At 44.3% G+C, this 16,850-nt stretch overlaps 3 protein-coding genes across 4 annotated transcripts; 1 reads left to right on the forward strand and 2 right to left on the reverse strand.

Annotated features, from left to right (window-relative positions):
• The first annotated feature begins 24 nt into the window (after positions 1-24).
• On the forward strand, positions 25-1,029 carry LOC101769263 (protein PHLOEM PROTEIN 2-LIKE A10). The gene has a single exon (XM_004955344.3). The coding sequence runs from the start codon at positions 74-76 to the stop codon at positions 785-787; it is 714 nt and encodes a 237-aa protein (XP_004955401.1). The 5' UTR covers positions 25-73; the 3' UTR covers positions 788-1,029.
• A 2,946-nt stretch (positions 1,030-3,975) lies between these two features.
• LOC101769667 (phytosulfokines 4) lies at positions 3,976-4,753 on the reverse strand. Its single transcript, XM_004955345.2, has 2 exons — positions 4,419-4,753; positions 3,976-4,306 (listed from the first exon to the last, which is right to left on the reverse strand). The coding sequence occupies exons 1-2, from the start codon at positions 4,548-4,550 to the stop codon at positions 4,181-4,183; spliced, it is 258 nt and encodes an 85-aa protein (XP_004955402.1). The 5' UTR covers positions 4,551-4,753; the 3' UTR covers positions 3,976-4,180.
• Positions 4,754-10,332: 5,579 nt separating this feature from the next.
• Positions 10,333-16,567, reverse strand: LOC101770074 (ATP-dependent DNA helicase DDM1). 2 transcript variants are annotated; one of them, XM_004955346.3, is made up of 14 exons: positions 16,432-16,567; positions 15,305-15,858; positions 15,109-15,201; positions 14,187-14,533; positions 13,931-14,117; positions 13,668-13,843; positions 12,683-12,939; positions 12,476-12,580; positions 12,285-12,379; positions 12,090-12,209; positions 11,596-11,715; positions 11,349-11,447; positions 11,156-11,257; positions 10,333-11,010 (listed from the first exon to the last, which is right to left on the reverse strand). In XM_004955346.3, exons 2-14 carry the CDS (start codon positions 15,794-15,796, stop codon positions 10,783-10,785), a joined length of 2,421 nt encoding a protein of 806 aa, XP_004955403.1. In that variant the 5' UTR covers positions 15,797-15,858; positions 16,432-16,567; the 3' UTR covers positions 10,333-10,782. The 2 variants fall into 2 exon arrangements, with proteins under 2 accessions (XP_004955403.1, XP_022679523.1); XM_022823788.1 differs by having other exon boundaries at positions 15,305-15,861; positions 16,432-16,557.
• Between the last annotated feature and the right edge of the window lie 283 nt (positions 16,568-16,850).

A 16,850-nucleotide genomic window follows, 5' to 3' on the forward strand; every position in this document is an offset into this window, starting at 1 on the left:
CACGCCGGGATACGGATCCCGGTGCGTACACATGGAACAGAGGTTTCGATGTTAGACCGCGTTCTGGAACAGGATGCTCTCCCCCGACGAGGAGCGCATCGCGTCCGCCGTCGCCGGCAGCTTCGGGCGCCACCTCGTCCTCGCCTTCTACTCGTCCCCATCGCAGACTTCGATGGCGGACACCTCGCCGGAGAGCTGGGTTGACGCCCTCACCACGCGGAAGGGCCAGAGGGCGATCCGCAGATGGGTCGAGGTTTTCACGGCCACCGCAGTCGGCGTCTTCATAGACAAGACCATCCACATCAACACCTACGACCAGCTCTTCGCCGCCGCTACCAACCCCACATACGGCGCCCGGCTGCAAGAGCTTTTCGTTGCACTCTGCAGCGCCTCCGTAGAGACACTGGTGAAGACATCCCATGGCGTACTGTCCAGTGCCAACGGTACCGGTGGAAATGCTAATGCCAGTGCCACCTCCGGCAGCAGTGGTGGGTTTGCGGTTGGGGAAGGGTGGGTGGAGACTCTGTCAAGCGCGCTGGTGGTGCCGAGCAACCGCAAATTCGTTCTGGATTTGACGGGCAGGGCGACATTTGAGGCAGTGCGGTCGTTCCTTGAGTTTGTGCTGTGGAAACTGCACGCCGGCACAAGGGCTGGAGGTGATGCCAGAGTTGGGGCTGGATTGCGTGCCTTGAGGCATATGAGTGATAGGTCCATGGTAATTGCCACGATCTGCATAGCATTGTGCTTGCATATCTTGAATGGCACATGGCTCTTGGTGCCGGCTTGAGCCTTGGATTCCCTAGTTCTGGTTGATGATTGTACAGTTTATATTTTATATGTCACACTGCTTGTGTGATTGTGTACGATTAACTGAGAATAGTATATACAAAAGCTGTAAATTCGAAATATAGAAGTGGTGGAGATGGGGAATGGGAAAGGAATTTTAGATAAATGATTCCAAGGTTTCTTGTGTAATAACTCTGGCCGTACATTCAATTAAAAGGATAATGTGTTGATATGCTTTTCTCCTATCATGCTAATAGTTTTGGTGAATTCTTTTTTTACAGAAACAACTGTGATTCGGCACAGATTGTTCTATATGATGATGAATAGGGGCTCATTTCCTTCCACTAATTATCAGTTAGCTCTTTGTATTTCATAGCAAATTTCTTTAGTTTCTCTTCTACTTTGATACAACCTCCTCTATTCAGGAGATGTTGGTTTGATTTGTTTGTGCCACACCTAATTTTGATTTCCTCTATTTAACTTTTTTGCTTCTAAGCTGATGTGGATTGCAGAGGCAAAGTAATCTACCACTACCAGAGCTTGTATCATCTTCATTTGCGAATTAGGTTAGAAAAACTCTTTTCACAAAATTCTACTGTTTTTATACCTTTACTCGTGTCTGTCACTATTTCCCCTGTTGCTAAGCTGGCTTTCAAGTCATGTATTGGTAAAGTTTTCCATTTACTCACTTAGCTGTTTAGCTTTGGTAGTAGTGAAGTATGGAGATGTGGCTGTTAATATTTGAGGGCTTCTCTCTACCTTGTTTCATGGAATTGTTTTATTTGATGGAACCACATTATCTGATCTGCTATGCAAAAACCCTTGAGATAATTTACTTGTCCATATCATTGTCCAGTTTATAATTACTCTGATCTTGGTTAGGAGCTCAAGAGGGTTCTGTGTCCAATCCAACCCTAAACCCTAGTTCTATACTGAGCAAGTTCTTTTATGATGAATTGATCAAGAGACCCATCTGTGATCACAGACTATTAGAGACATTCTCTCAAAAATATTTAGTGATGAATTATCCATGGTACTGTCTGTGTCAAGAGTGAATATCCTATTCGGAAGTAATTGTTAGATTATCTCATTATATGGTAGATGTATGGAAACAGTACATAATGACGCGAAAGTTGAGATGTTGATTTGTGTAGGTGTAGGTAGGCGCACCTTATCCGTTGTGTCATCTGTTTTATTTTATTCCCTATACACTGATGTTTTAGCATGTCACAAGATTAATATACACCACAAGACACAATTTTGCATATATATATATATATATATATATATATATATATATATATATATATATATATAACTCTAATATGTACTGAATTGCTGATAGTCATGGCTTCAATACTTAATAACTTCTGTCTACCATGTATCAAAGAATTGATTTATTTTGTTTTATCATATCCTGGTGCAAAGTTGTGTTTTCTCTCTCTAGGCAACTTGGTAGATAGCCTCCATAGTTCAGAGTTCAGAAATTCTTTGTCCATACAATACCAGAGTGCAGTTCGTTAGTTGTGTTTGACAATCTAGTCTGCTGATTTATGGCCTCTGACTTTCTTATAATTTCTATAAAAGATGTCGCTGGTTGAACTTCGGAGGGTTCCGTATGAGATTCTGCTGCTGCTCTGTTCATATCGTGTTTCTAACTTTGCTGCTGGGTTCTGATGGAGCAGCAGCAATTAGGTTGCCAAACCTGTGACGTTTCCAAATTGTATTGTCCAACGGCATTAAATCCCGTAGTTGAGAAACTGATCCTTAGAAAATCTTAGTGGCTGCAGGTCTCTTAAGAAGTTTCAGCCCGAGGGTTGGAAGAAGAACCTACCGTACATCAGCGTTGTTGTGTCAAATTTGGAGTGCCTCTGGATCTCCTCAGTCTCAGGTGTGAACACTGACTTTGCACGTCACTCTCTGCCTATTTCTCTCACGTTTCAATATCAACCCCTCTCTAGAACACCCAGATCTGTACGGAGTCAAGACACCAGCTACAGGTAACGATGTTCCAGAACCAAAGACCCTTTGTTTCTTCATGGAGAATTGTATTCTGATGGCCTACCTTTCATGATTAAAGATTGTTTGACCTGATGCAGTCTCTCTCTATCCTTGCATGAATCAGGCTGCCTCCTCTGCATTTGTATATACTCATCTGATCTGAGGAAGCTCTTCAGTGGCAGAAAGACTGCGCATCCACGAGAGTCAGTTTGCTGGTCAGAGCCTCGGAGGGAGGGAAGACGCACGCAGGTCGTGATCAGTCTTCCATCTGCGTGCACTCCTGAATAGCTCTGGAAAGAGATGTGCAGGTCTAGAAAGCGCATGCTGCCATGGCACGCACGGATTGGTGGTCAACTCTGTCGTCCCCATCACCCCAGTTAATCTGATGGCTCCGTATACCATATCTTCATGGAGATGATACTTGCACCGCTGAGAAGAACCAAGACGATACACATCGGCGTCTCGATACGCTGACTGCTGAAGAAGGGCACGTCCAGTCCAAGTGAGGACACGAACGGCTGTTAGCTTGAGTCAGCTACTTAACCAGTAAGCATTGCATTAAGAGATGATTGTGGATAAAGTAATGAAGAGGACGGCATCTATCAAGTGTTCTAGAGAGAGACTATGCTTATCTGCTGCATATCCATCCATCAGAAACTCAGCAGGTACGGTGTCGTCAACTTCGCGGATATTAAACTGCTGATCTGACCCTCTCCGGAATACGTAAATATGAGCAAGGTCAATGCTCGCTTTGTCATGGTGTCTAACAAGATTCGGACAAAATCTTGTGGCCGTTGTTTGACCTGTTGCATCTGTCAGCAAGTCATCGCGCTGGACATGCCTGCTCAGGCATTCGGAATATACACTGCTCATGATGCCATGGCTCTATTCAGAGATTTGTTTACTTGCTGTGATTAACTTGTTCTTTTTCTGATTTGAAGACTGGAAAGAAGTTCACACGATTCAGATATTCGTTGTCACGATCTTTCGAAAAGTGCTTCGATCGTACAAACCCTGGCCACCTAAATGGAGATTAGCAGAGATTCTGTACGATTTTGTAACTGTGACAAATCCTGAAAGTACGGCCTCGTTTAGGCCCCTCTGACTGAACCAGGGATAATTGAACTTGTTCATGTGAAATTCATGTTTTCTGAAGTTTCCTGGCTCTGAAAATTCAAGATTCTCTGATTCCGGGCATACAAACAGTCGCAGAACTAATCAAAACCTGGAGGATGGATCGATCGCAATGGCATGGAAGCCTATTGTTCAAACTGTTTTATCAAACGCATACATGTAACGCGCCATGCACTGGGTTCACACACAACAGAGAGAACATGAACACATGCATATGCATACTACAAGTTACTACGATCACCAACTAGGATTAAACTAGCTAGTTGTGATGCTCCTGGGTGTAGATGTAGTCGGTGTGCGCCGCCAGCGTGCGCCTCATCATGCACTCGTCCTCGTCGTTCGCCCCCTCGCACCCGCGTTCCCCAGCCGCCGTCGATCCCTGCGCCTGCAACACCGCCGCCGGCCGGAAAACCAGACGCCATCGACCGGAGAAGCCACATAAGACGACAGATCAACAGCCAAAGCTAGCTAGAACACGCCGCGCGATGCGTGCGTACCTGATGGCCATGGGAGACGACCGCCGCCGCCGGGTCGGCCCGGCCGGCGCTGGCCACGGGGGCTGACGACGACGCCAGGAGGAGGACGGCGAGCGCCGCCGCGAGCACCATCACCGTCGCCGACCTCGCCATGGCCGTCGTACTACGAATCGAAAGTTCGAAACCGAGACGTCGAAGAAGAAGATCGTGCGCGCTTGCTTGCCGGCCGCTTGCTGTTCTTGGAGCGGATGGGAGCCGAGAGAGCCGTGCGCGTCGGTTCCGGGGGCAGAAATGGCGGGCGGAACGGACGGAGAGGGGGGACCGGTATTTGTAGCCGGGAGCGGAGACGACCGACGACGCATGGAAATCGCGGCGCCATCCCTTGACCCCTGGCGCGGCGTGGCCACCAGGCCGTTTCGCTTCTCGCATGCGGCCGTGCTCGTCGCGTGGCGCGTCACGCACGCCGCGGCGCGGCGTGTGCGGACAGATGTGCTCTGCGGTCCTCCCCCGCTGTACCTACAGTAGTTGCCAGCCGTCACGGCCTCACTGACATGGCTTGTCTAGCGGTGCGGTGGTACCCGGGTTCACTACTTGGAGCCTACTTGTCGGTGACTTCAAATTTTTGGATGTTTCATTTGATATTTTCTTCATGATTTTTGCACAAGACACATGAACAAGTACTGTTTCCATTCCGATACAAATAATATTGTTTGATTTCTTAGCCCATGTAATATGACACGATACCGTAGGCATATGAATAACATCCCATGCAATGATTATTAGGAAAAGAAAAATGCTATATTTACTTAACTTGTGATCTCGATGGTATCCTTGTGGACTGGGATGTTTTTTATTGGCGGAGTTTTATGACGGAACCGTCCGATTTAAATTGCACCTAATCACTATCGGAACAGCAATTATTCAAAACGTACTTAAACAGTTTAAATCCGATAGTCCGTCGAGTGTCCCTAGGACGTCTCGAATCATCCACAACTTGAATCTTAGCCATACATCAGGATCGCTCCCGCGAAGGGAAAGCATCAACAAATATTACATTTTTACATATATAATGAATGTACGAATTATTACAAACCATAGATTGAAACAAACTTAGAGTGCAAGTTAAACAATTATAAGGGTTTTAAATTTAAACAAGTCTAGGAAGTAAAGTAATAAGCAACTAAGTTTATTATAGAGTATTGTGAGACTCGTAAAATACCCTAATTCTTCGGGCCTTCATCTTCGCCAGACTACTGCTGTAAGATTAAAAAACAACAACCTAGGATCCCCTGAGTACGAAGGTACTCAGCAAGATTGACCCGTCTAACCAGTATAGATAAACTAAAATAAAATTCCAAGGAGTATGATAGCCTTTTAGTGTACTAGCCGACTCATCATTTTGCGAAAAACTTACTACCTATGGAACGTTAGTTTTATTATTTTAACCACAATTAGTTTAACCAAGCTAGGTGAATAAAATATTTTGATCAATCAAGTGGAACTAACATCATACGACAATATTAATTCAAGAAAAATATCATATTAAACTTGATTACTCTACGATACTTACGCGATGATCAACTGCATTCATAACCGAGAATTACGGCGATCTAGACCGATTTACATCTTGTAGGAGATACCTAATCACCAGCCACGCACAACTGCATGAGTTGCACATAACGACCTTTCAATTAGCCGTACCCGAAGATCGGAAACATAATTACCCGAATCTAGAGACGCACCCCCACATGGGACCCCACGTCTGGCCTGATCTCCATGTGAGTTTCAGGCTACGTCCATGCCTTTCTCCCGCATGCCAAGCACGGGTAAGAATATTTCTAATCAGAGAGACAACTAACCTACTGGACTTTGCTAGTCCCATAAATAGTAAGCAACCAGGTAATATCACTTGATCACTGGTTAAGACAACAAACAGACCTTAATTCATTAACCGAGTAGATGGAACTACAGTTTCTTAATTCCATCCAAGCTTCCGTCCACTATTTTCAAAACAGGCCATTTCCTTAATATAAACATGTACAAACAAATTACCTTAGGTTGCTAAGCGCCAGAGGTACTCAGAAAGAATTGGGGTAGCATGACTATGCTTTGCTAAGCAGGGGACATTTACTAATTATTTTGAATAGGTGGCAAAGATGTCCTTAACAAACAAGGTTGGATTGTGCACAAAAGTAAGGTTTCAATCAACTCTAGACCTAATGCATAAATAGGGAAATAACCAATAATTTGGACACATCAATAATAATTTCTGAAATTAGATAGGTGTAGATATTCTGAGGCTTGCCTGGGTCAAAAAATATTAGTTTCTTCAGAAAACCCTTCAAGCAACTTCAACACCCTTCTTGAACGCCTGACGATCTTCAGATAATTCCACAAAATCCACTTCAAGAGTTTTAGGTTCTGTTTTAGGTTCTACAATACGACGCAGGCCACCGTTAGAATATGCAAAAATTTATGAAACACTACCCATACAACTTATCTTCATGATAAAGTTGCAACCCAACACTTAAACTACTCATAAAAAATTAATCCACAAATTATTTTCTTAACTAACATAACTTAAGTGTTTTCTTTTATTTAGAAAAAGCATTATAAATAATTTCTAATCTCAAAACCTAATTCATTAATAATAATTTGCGAATATACATTTTATAAAGGTTAAGTATTTATTTAAATATCTTTAAATAAATACCTAATTTTTATTATCTTGTCCTAGGGTTTAAGAATTTTTAATGCATAAATAAAAATAAAAAACCTAACAAAATTTGTTTCACTATTTTTGGACATTTATATAAATTATAATGAATTAAATATGAAAACTGGATTTAAAACTAATTTCTAAAACACCTAAATCCGTTTTTCCCGAAAACCCCCTGGAAAACTAAACCTACTCATCTGCGCCGTAACCTCTCTCACTGACGCGCGGGCCTAAACCGAGGCACAGCGCACCCGGCCCAACCCGAGGGTACATCGGCGGGTACAGCGAAAAGCTCGCCGCCAGTGACCTCGCCGGCGACGAGACCTTGCTGGGAGACTCCCTAGGTCAGCGCTCATCGACTGGTGGTGTTATCGTGTAGGGTGGTGGGCTGTGTAGGGGTGTGCGGCGGCAGCGGCGGATACGGCCGCGGGTTGGCCGGCGCGAAGGACGACCGCGGCAAAACTCCGGCCATTGACTCGCCCGCAAGCTTCTACGGCACCTACACAGGCCTCCTGGACTGAGAAACTGGTCGGAAAAGGACGGCGGACAGGTGCTCACTGGAGAGGGTAGCTATGGCGGCCGGCGGACGGAAAACACGGCGAGGACAAGCTCGCCGGTGCTAAGCTGGGGAACAGAGGGCCGTGGGGTGGAGTTTAGGTTCTGGCGGAGAAGTTTCCGGGAGGGGAAAAGGACGGGAGGCGGCGGCGCTCAAGGAATTGACCGGCGGCGGCGGCGGCTTACAAAACAGACAGAGGGCGGCCGGCACTAAGGAAGATGATGGCGGAGAGGGCGCTAAAGTGAAATGGATTGGACGATGACGGGAGGAATGGGTCGAGGACTTCCAGGCGGCGGTGCTGACGGAGGGAAACGACGGGCAGAGACCGGACGGGGATGGATTTCGCCGGCGACTGAAACACGGGTCGGTTTTGGTTTTGCGGATGGGGAAAAGAAAAGGACGGCGGCGGTGGCTCGCTACTTAAACACCGGAGGAGGCGGTTGTGACTGATTAGCTCGAGCGCGACACGTAGGGAGCTCCGGTGGCGAGGCAGCAGCTGCGTGGCGGCCAAGCGAGCAAAGAGGCGGCGGTGCCGGCAAGCAAGCAGGCGGGCAGCTGACTAAAGGCGGTAACAGGCGACGTTTTGCTTTGAACCCGGCCTGTTCATCGTCAAATTCCATCCAAAACGATCACCCAAATACCATAATACTTTAACCAAAGTTGGAGACGGTTTAATCTACTACAAGTCATAGATAGGACTTTTGCCTCAAGAAGCAACATATTAGGAGATAAAATTATCTGAACTTTGGGCAAAACTCAATCTCTTTCTAAATCTGCTCGTCAGTTAACCTTCAATGTTGAAACAGTTCCGTTTTCAATATTTGAGCTCCAATTATAATATTCAAACCAACTATTTATTGCCCAAAAACTGCTGAAACTTGTTGAACTCATGTTATATATTTCATTTTTCATGTTTATGTCCAAGGTATACATGTAAAAATTCTCAAAAACTGGATCCAAAGTAGGCCACTCCTTACTGTTTTCAGACTGGCATTTGCCATTAAGTCTAGTCTAAAACTGTGTGCACTTTCCAAATTTGAGCTCCCAATTAAATTTGAAATCCTTCTTTTACCTATCCAAAACAAGTTCAAATTGTTCTCTGAATGTCCAATAGTACTTAGGCTCCAAAAATATCCAAGTCTTTAATATGAAATCTCTCAGAATTCAAGCTCAAAGTTTAGTACTTAGCACTGTTTCGGACTTCAGTTTATCAGCTAAGTTGAAAATTGCACAACTTTCAAAATTTGAACCTCATTCAAAATATGAATTATTTGTTTTATCTGGCCAATAACATATCCAATAGATTCAATGAATATCATAATCTACTTGTGTTCCAAAACATCTCCTAGATTAGATGAAAAATCCTTCAGAAATTAATTTCAAAGTTGGTTGATTGTCACTATTTTCAGACGAGTATTTTCAGACAGTAAATAGTAACTCAAGTCAACCACTTTGACTATGCATTTGAGATGCCTATGACTTAAATTTGACCTCCAACTTGATTCCTTTGAATTCTAAACATCCTCAAATCTTGATTCCACATTTGTTTCAAATTTTTCCAAATTTAAATCTTGAATTTGAATTTTTGATCAAATTTGAACTTGGCTCATAATACCCCTTTTTAATCCAAATTTCACCATTAGCATCTTAATGACCATTCTTAGCCTTTTAATAACTCTGGGTATTACAAGCTCTGGCAAGACAATAGCCCGCCTGCAGCAGCCGCCCTCCGACCCCACCGCCGACCGCCATTGTCGTCGTCACCCCCGCCCACCATCCGGACCGGCAGCGCCATCGCCGCCGGCCTCACCGCCCCCGCCCCCGCCCCCGACCTCACCTCCATCGGGCTTGCCTGCCTCCCCCTGTCTTGCTTCTAAGCTCGGCAATGGAGGAGCTCACCGGAGCCCAACCCTCCAACCCTGATCCCCAGCCCTCTAACCTTGGACCCTAAATCTCGCTGGAAATGGAGAAGGAGATGAGAGCGAATGGGGAGCCTCGGGAGGAGCTATTTTGAATCTTAAACATGTCTGGCATGCAGGATTCCAAGGTGTCAATTCTACCGGCCAACTCAGCAAGGCTAGTTTTAGATACGAGATAAAGGTGAAGTCTAACTCAGTTTAACAAACCCAGGGGTTAAGTAAACCTTTAGTTATTTTAGGGGTTATTTAGACTTAGACCATATATGGGTAGTGAATTGGACTTTTTTCAATTTAGAATTTTATTTTGTGTAATTCACATTTTATGAAAGAAATCTCATATTTTTAAAGTACCTTTTATTTAAGCTAGAAAATAAGGGTCTGTCTACTTTTGTGCCAAATCGAGCATGGACATAATCATGATCATTTCGGGAATATTGATTGTCGATGGTTTTGGAAAGTTAAGTCTTCTCATGGATGCCACTCAAGCAACCCGTAAGACTTCTCGAGAAGCTGCAGTGAGTGTTTTTCCTTTTTTTTTCCAATACATATACATACATATGAATAGTTTCTAATATGCATGTGGTGATACTTGACTTCTCTATGGCAAACAGATGTTGCACGGTGTATAATTCCACATAATAAGAGCCCTGCCACATGTATGAACCGACATTAGTATGTATGAACCGACATTAGTCTATTCAATCGCGAATTCGCGACGAAGAGATTCACCTGCAGGGGACGTCCTGTAAAACGTGGATTGGATTAATAGCTTTTGCCGATGCACAAAGGCTAATTGTACTGTGCCAGCAAACACCAGTGGGAATCTCTACGACATTACAGACTGAGTTGAAACAGAACCCATGGCAATACTACCAACCTACCCACGCAAAGCAGCCAGCTTTGCACAGGGCGAACAGTAGTCTCGAACAGCTGCAGCTGTTGCTGAACTTGGCCACAAACGAAATGCAGCAACAGAACAGCACACAGTAAAGTCAGAAGGCAGCTTACTCCGACTATTTACATGGCCTAATCTACGTACTGCTGCAGGCGCAACACCCAGTTCCAACAGCCATACTACACCCAAAACATGGTCTGATCAGCGTGGCCTACAGGCTACAACACCCCATCGTCGGACAGATAACAGAGGCGTGAGGCCAACAACAAAATCACAGTGCAGGCGTAGGTAACTGCTCAGCTGGTGAGCGAGGAGAGCATGCCGCCGCCGCTCTTTGTTGGCACGACAACCTCCCAGCCAGGGCCCTTCAGAGGGATCAGAGGCGCCGCGTCAGCAGCACCAGGTGGGCCGCAGAGGTCACTCCGGTCCATCAGCTTCAAGAGGTCCTCGTCGGTGATGTCAGTCTGTATTAACTTGTCTTCATCAGCCTGCTCGTCCCTCAGCAAAGCCAGCAACTCGGCCTCCTGCATACCCATGAAGAAAGCGTGTCAGCAACAATTTCAAGTGAAACAGGCACCTTTGTCATTGTTTGAATTTTTGTTGTTCCTGTTCTTAAGAAACGATTGATTGCGTGCTGTCTGTTATACTGGGGATGCATGGGGATATTACATCTAAGGCATTAGGCTTCGATCTGTCTTGTTCAAACTGTCCCTTGCCGATCACCACATGCTCTAGCTTCAACTTCCCAAAAGCTCTTTTAATGATCCGTCCCTGCAAACATGAGAAGATGAGCAAACCACTGGGGAATACTTAGCCAAGCAATAAGTCTGAACTTTGAAGATGACTGATCATCCAACCGCACCTCGACAGAATGTGAAGTAGCCAGCCTATATACGTGCACTGGGCGTGTTTGGCCAATCCGGTGGCACCGATCCATAGCCTGCAAATCCATCTGAGGATTCTGGAGGGTAAAGCAAAAGTTCAGCGCATTAGAACTATCATGAGTGATTGAATGTACATCCAGTAAATAACAAGGACAAGACACATCTCTTCCAATGACAGACATTGCAGAAGGATATTATGTCCCATGGATTATAAAAGAGAATTACCCAGTCGCTGTCATAGAGGATACAGGTATCAGCAGAAGTAAGGTTGATGCCAAGTCCACCAGCCCTTGTGCTCAGGAGAAAAATATCCATACTGCTATTCAAGTCATTGAATTCTGCTATCTGCCATAGAAAATAGAAGCAAACAAACTTGTGAGGAAACAGCAATAAAAGACAGCTATCAAGTACTGAATGTTTCCCTCACTGAAGATGTACAAAGGTGTTGCAAAACATCTTTTAGTTTTTAGAAAACATTGTACCATAATAAATAGTAATGCGTTTCAAACAGCATACACACCACTGTACAAATCATGGCATAAATAGACTTGACAGTTGCAGGGGGGGTGGGGGGATTGGTGTAGGAACTTAATAAACAATTTTCTGGCGGGACATCACAACCCACCAATACAACTTCAATAAAAACGCAAACAGTAACATGGAGATGTTGTAAAGTAAAACAGTAACATACTGTCACAGATTCACAGAATATCATTTACCTGCCTCCTCCTTTCTTCCAATTTAACGCTACCATCAATTCGGCAAACATCAAGGCCTTTTGAATCTAGGTAATACTCAATAATGTCCAACACTTTTGTCCATTGTGAAAATATTAGAACCTACAAACAGAACTACAGCTGAGACGAAAGATAAAAACAGCAGATATGACACAAGGACTAGAGAAAAGCACATACCTTGTGCTTTTGTGAGAGCAGGAAATTTAGTAACCTGACAAAAAGCTGGAATTTGCCACATTGTTCCAGAATCTTCTCAACAGGTGGATACAAAGCTGCAAGGTCACAAAAAAAAGAAGAACAATGAAGTCAGGAAAACAAGCACATAAAAGCAATAGATAACAACCAGGCACTGGCCAATAGGGGCAAACTTGTTGAATCAAACGGAGATTCCAAAAGATCAGGATGGTTGCAATTCTTCCTCAGTTGAATTAATAGATTATGCAACTTTGACCTGATGCCGGGTCTCTTCAATACTACAGTTTAACAAAAAAAGGGTCAACTTTGGTTACTTAAGAACATACTGATTTACTACTGCAAGTCTACAGGGATATATGCCCACTATTATGCCAGCATACCGATATCTGATTCCTCATGCAAGTAGTCATCAAATGTTTTTTCAACCAAATGATCCTGGATTTGCTTCTGATGTTCAGTCATGTTGGCATAAATGATTATCTCTTTCTTTCGTGGAAGCATCTGTTCTACATCCTCCTTCATACGCCTTAGAAGGAATGGACGCAAAATGGCATGAAGCTTTGAAACAACATGAACCCTTCTCTTCTCTTCAGTTTCTTCTTGGTGTTCTTCATTTCCTTTCCCAGAAAAATCAAACCTTGAAAAAAGATAGTCATTAGCATGACACAGGCAAGACAAATCAAATATAATACATGGAATATTTAACAAAAAATACCCATATGTCATAGTGCCCAAAGCCATATAACATTTCAGAAACTAAACAGAATATAAATGAGCAAACAATACAATATAAATTCCTGCTAATTTTCAACATATATTTAATGGATGACATCCTGATATCCATCTACAATATAAATCAGCAAGTACTTATTTCTACTCCACATACTTGCATTTCAGTTTGAGCATCAGGTCATGCGTATAGCCTGAAAATTTCACAGTTTAACTAGGAAAGGGAAGGATCTGGTTGCAATCCACAGTGAAGCAGCATCATACACAGCCACAAGAGTGTTTGTTTGAAGAGTAGCACTTGTATCATTGTGCAATTACAGAATTTATGGATGCAATACATGGTAATGGAAACAGCTTTAGTAATTTTAACAGATTCCTTCTGTGCTGATTTAACGGTGCATGCCAAATTATCAAGACAGGATATGAACAGGATATAAACCATTGGCAGAGTAAACCTAGATAAAAGCTGGCCCACTGCTACATTGGAATAATTATGATTAGGACCTATACAAGACATTTATGCATCAAGGTGGCAATTGGTCACTGATGAATACAACTATTGCCTCTAGTGTATTGTATTTGCATTTCTGTGCTGAAATTGAAAGGTACAAATAGGAAAGGCTAGGTGAATTATACCACGACTCAAATTCCTGATGTGATGAGAATATATCAGGCAAAATGAAGTTCAATAGTGACCATAGCTCTGCAAGATTATTCTGCAGGGGTGTCCCAGTCAAAAGGAGCTTATTATCCATTGTTATGCGCTTCATCTCCCTCAATAATTTACATTTAGAATTTTTCAACCGATGCCCCTGGAGAAAGAAGCATGAAACTGGCATGTAAATACAGAAAAAGGGAAGAAATCAACACATGGGCAGGGAATATGCTTTTTCCATCACCTCATCCACAACAACATACTTCCACGTATGGTGAGCAAGAAATTTAGCATCTGACATGGCCATCTCATATGAAGTCACAACTATCGGAAAATCAGGGCCAACAGTTTTTGGCATAAATTTTCTTCTTATCTCTGCCCGGGCCACCTTATCTCCATGATAAATGATGCTAGCCAGAGATGGAGTAAACCTGAAATCAGGTGTTGTGACATTAGAACGTCAATGATATGGATGGTGAACAAATATCTTGGATAGTTACCTCGAGATTTCATTCACCCAGTTCGAGAGAGTGGACAGAGGAGCAATTATCAAGTATGGACCATGCATGCCTTTCCCTTTCAGATGAGCAAGAAATCCAATTGTCTGGATAGTTTTCCCAAGTCCCATTTGATCAGCCAGTATCCCATTTAGCCCATTCTGCCACAATGATATAAGCCACTTCACACCCTTTATCTGGTATGACTTCAACTTCCCACCAGTCAGTAACGGCACAAGATTGGCCTGCTCCTTTTCCCACCTTTCTTCTTCGGAAAGAGTACAATTTTCTGCAAGGCGATCTTCGCGAGATCTTGTAAGCATGGCTGCCACTGCTGTCTTAGCCTTCTTCTGGATAATGATTTATTTTTGGTTGTCAGAACTAACAAAAAAATAACATAAGGTATCCATTAATAACAACTATTTGTCAATTTTTTCCTTATATATTAACTTGGATATTATCCTCAGAAAATATTTGAATAAGTTTCATAATCATATAGCCATTCATTCAGTAGACACCACCAACTCCAAACTGAAACAAACCATAGAACGTTATCCTCATATCATGACCCTTACTGAGGAATGCAACTGCGTCCATGCTGCACCCATCTTTGAACAACCTTTTCAATTATACTTTATGAGATTGTTAGCTACAACAGGACGACGCTACAACTAAAATGATGAACAGCACAGCACTATCCTAAGCATGAGTCCAGAAGCAGTAGATGCTTCTGTTAGTGGAATCGATATAAGCAGACTGAATATAGTATTTTAGTAGAGTAGATATGTCAAAGACAACGGAATAATGTATGAATCCAGCACACTAAACCTGCATGCATGTCAAAGTCTCCATGATCCAAAGACAGGCGGAACAACACATACTGAAAACTACAAAAGACGGGATAATTTACGAAGCCTGCACTCACATCATTATACTGTGGCTTTGCTTTCCTCTTCCGGCCACGTCCTTTCTTCTTCTCTTCTACCTCTGGCTCTTCAGCTTGAGTTTCAACACCTTCCTGTTTAACAATCGGATAACACCACCATCATCAGCAAAAGAAGCAAAACACTACAAGAATGAAAAACATATAAACAGTCAACGCATAAGTGAGATTTTCATACGTCAGCAATTTGATCCATCTTCTCAAGAAGAAACTGGGAAAAGAGTTGTGTCTTCGTTAGCAGCTCATCTAACTTGTTATACCGTGTCTCAGGATCGAAAGCAAGTCTTGCAGCTTCTTCCCTCTTCCTGGCTTCCTCCTCTTCCTCTGCCTTGAGCCTGGCCTCCTCAAGCTGCTCTTCTTCCTTTTTCATCACTTCCGTGATAAGGGATGCATCACCATTCTTGGCCTCCAGGTCAATTGGTATAGATGAACTTGCATCGAAGAAGTCATCATCAGCCTTCTCCTCCTTCACAGGTTCCAATAGCTGCTCTTCCCCCTCCTTAACGACATGGAGTGTGTCACTGGCCTCAGACTCAACAGGCAGAGACAAGCTTGCATCCACAAAACCATCAGCTCTCTCCTCCCCTTGCTTAATTGGCCCCGTAGCAGGGGAAGCTCCCCAATTCTTTGTAGGGATGGAGTCAGCGTTGGACAAGGAAAGCGTCCCCATCCTCAGCAGCCAACTGTTTCGGGAAAACTTGAATTCGACCACCGCTCACGGTAGGAAGAGATCTGCTAGAGCAAGTAAGGCGTAGGTTCAGTTTGGTTGCTGGAAATGAATTAAATGCGAGTAATCATTAGAGCAATTCCATTTCTCGCTGAATTAGATCTTCTTCACCTATAAGCACACAAACTTAAAGATATGCCCACCATCACCATGTTTGAAGCAAAACTGCAAGACACCTAAATGCTTTTCCCACGAAACGGAATAGTTTATTAAAACTGAGGGACGCACAGCAGAAACACGTAATAAGAACAAGAGATTTAATAGAAAAGGGAAGCGTTTTCCTGCACAGTAACTCCCCTAAGCGTGACCTGTGCAGCTGTGCTACTCCCCACCCCCAACCTTGGGTTCACCCAGGACGAATTCCTGTTTCGCCCGCCAATACGCAGCAAATCCACAAGGGATTAGCCGCTCCGACCAAACGGGGGGGGGGGGCAATGCGACACTCTCCATCCAGATTAGCGGGGTTAGGGTTAGAGAAACGGGGCCCCCGGTTCGAGGGATTCCGAGGGGGGGGGGGTGGCGAGAGGAATCAGAAATGGTAGGAGGTAGAGCCGGGGAGAGAGCGCGGCGGAGCGTACCTCGCATAGGCCGTCGCGGCGTCGCCTCGTCGCCGCCCTCCCACGCTCGAGGGAGAGGGAGCGAGAGAGCGAGGCGCAGTCCGGGGAGTGGCGGTTCCGACGAAACGGGGAACGGACCGAAATGTGGGGTCTAGTGCTGAGGGCGAGGCGGGAGGTTCCGAATTTTTTTTTTTCCTGGGTGGGAGGGGAAGAGGGCGGGAGCGGGGGAGGGCGCGCCGCCAAAACGGCTGCAACGAACTGGGTGGGCCTCGCGCGCTTCCCATTCTGGATCTGCACAGGTATGGAGGCCCATCTAAACAGCCCGGTCCGGTGAATTCAATCAATCGAGTGGTCATCCTACCAACTGGGCCGGATTTTTGGGCGGGGAGGAGCAACGTGGCCCACGGTCCAGCTCCTCTGTGCCCCACGTGGCCTCGCTG

Source organism: Setaria italica, chromosome II (genome assembly GCF_000263155.2).
Source record: "Setaria italica strain Yugu1 chromosome II, Setaria_italica_v2.0, whole genome shotgun sequence".
Lineage (NCBI taxonomy): Eukaryota > Viridiplantae > Streptophyta > Magnoliopsida > Poales > Poaceae > Setaria > Setaria italica.

What these genes read in the sequence shown, in the direction of transcription:
- LOC101769667 (XM_004955345.2), bottom strand. Translation starts at nt 4,550, where the DNA reads ATGGCGAGGTCGGCGACGGTGATGGTGCTCGCGGCGGCGCTCGCCGTC. An exon ending in TCGTCTCCCATGGCCATCAG is followed by an intron (nt 4,307 to 4,418) that starts GTACGCACGCAT and finishes GCGGTGTTGCAG; the next exon opens with GCGCAGGGATCGACGGCGGC.
- LOC101770074 (XM_004955346.3), bottom strand. Translation starts at nt 15,796, where the DNA reads ATGGGGACGCTTTCCTTGTCCAACGCTGACTCCATCCCTACAAAGAAT. An exon ending in GCATGAGGAATCAGATATCG is followed by an intron (nt 12,581 to 12,682) that starts GTATGCTGGCAT and finishes GTTAAACTGTAG; the next exon opens with TATTGAAGAGACCCGGCATC. An exon ending in CGAAGCCTAATGCCTTAGAT is followed by an intron (nt 11,011 to 11,155) that starts GTAATATCCCCA and finishes ATGGGTATGCAG; the next exon opens with GAGGCCGAGTTGCTGGCTTT.
- LOC101769263 (XM_004955344.3), top strand. Translation starts at nt 74, where the DNA reads ATGCTCTCCCCCGACGAGGAGCGCATCGCGTCCGCCGTCGCCGGCAGC.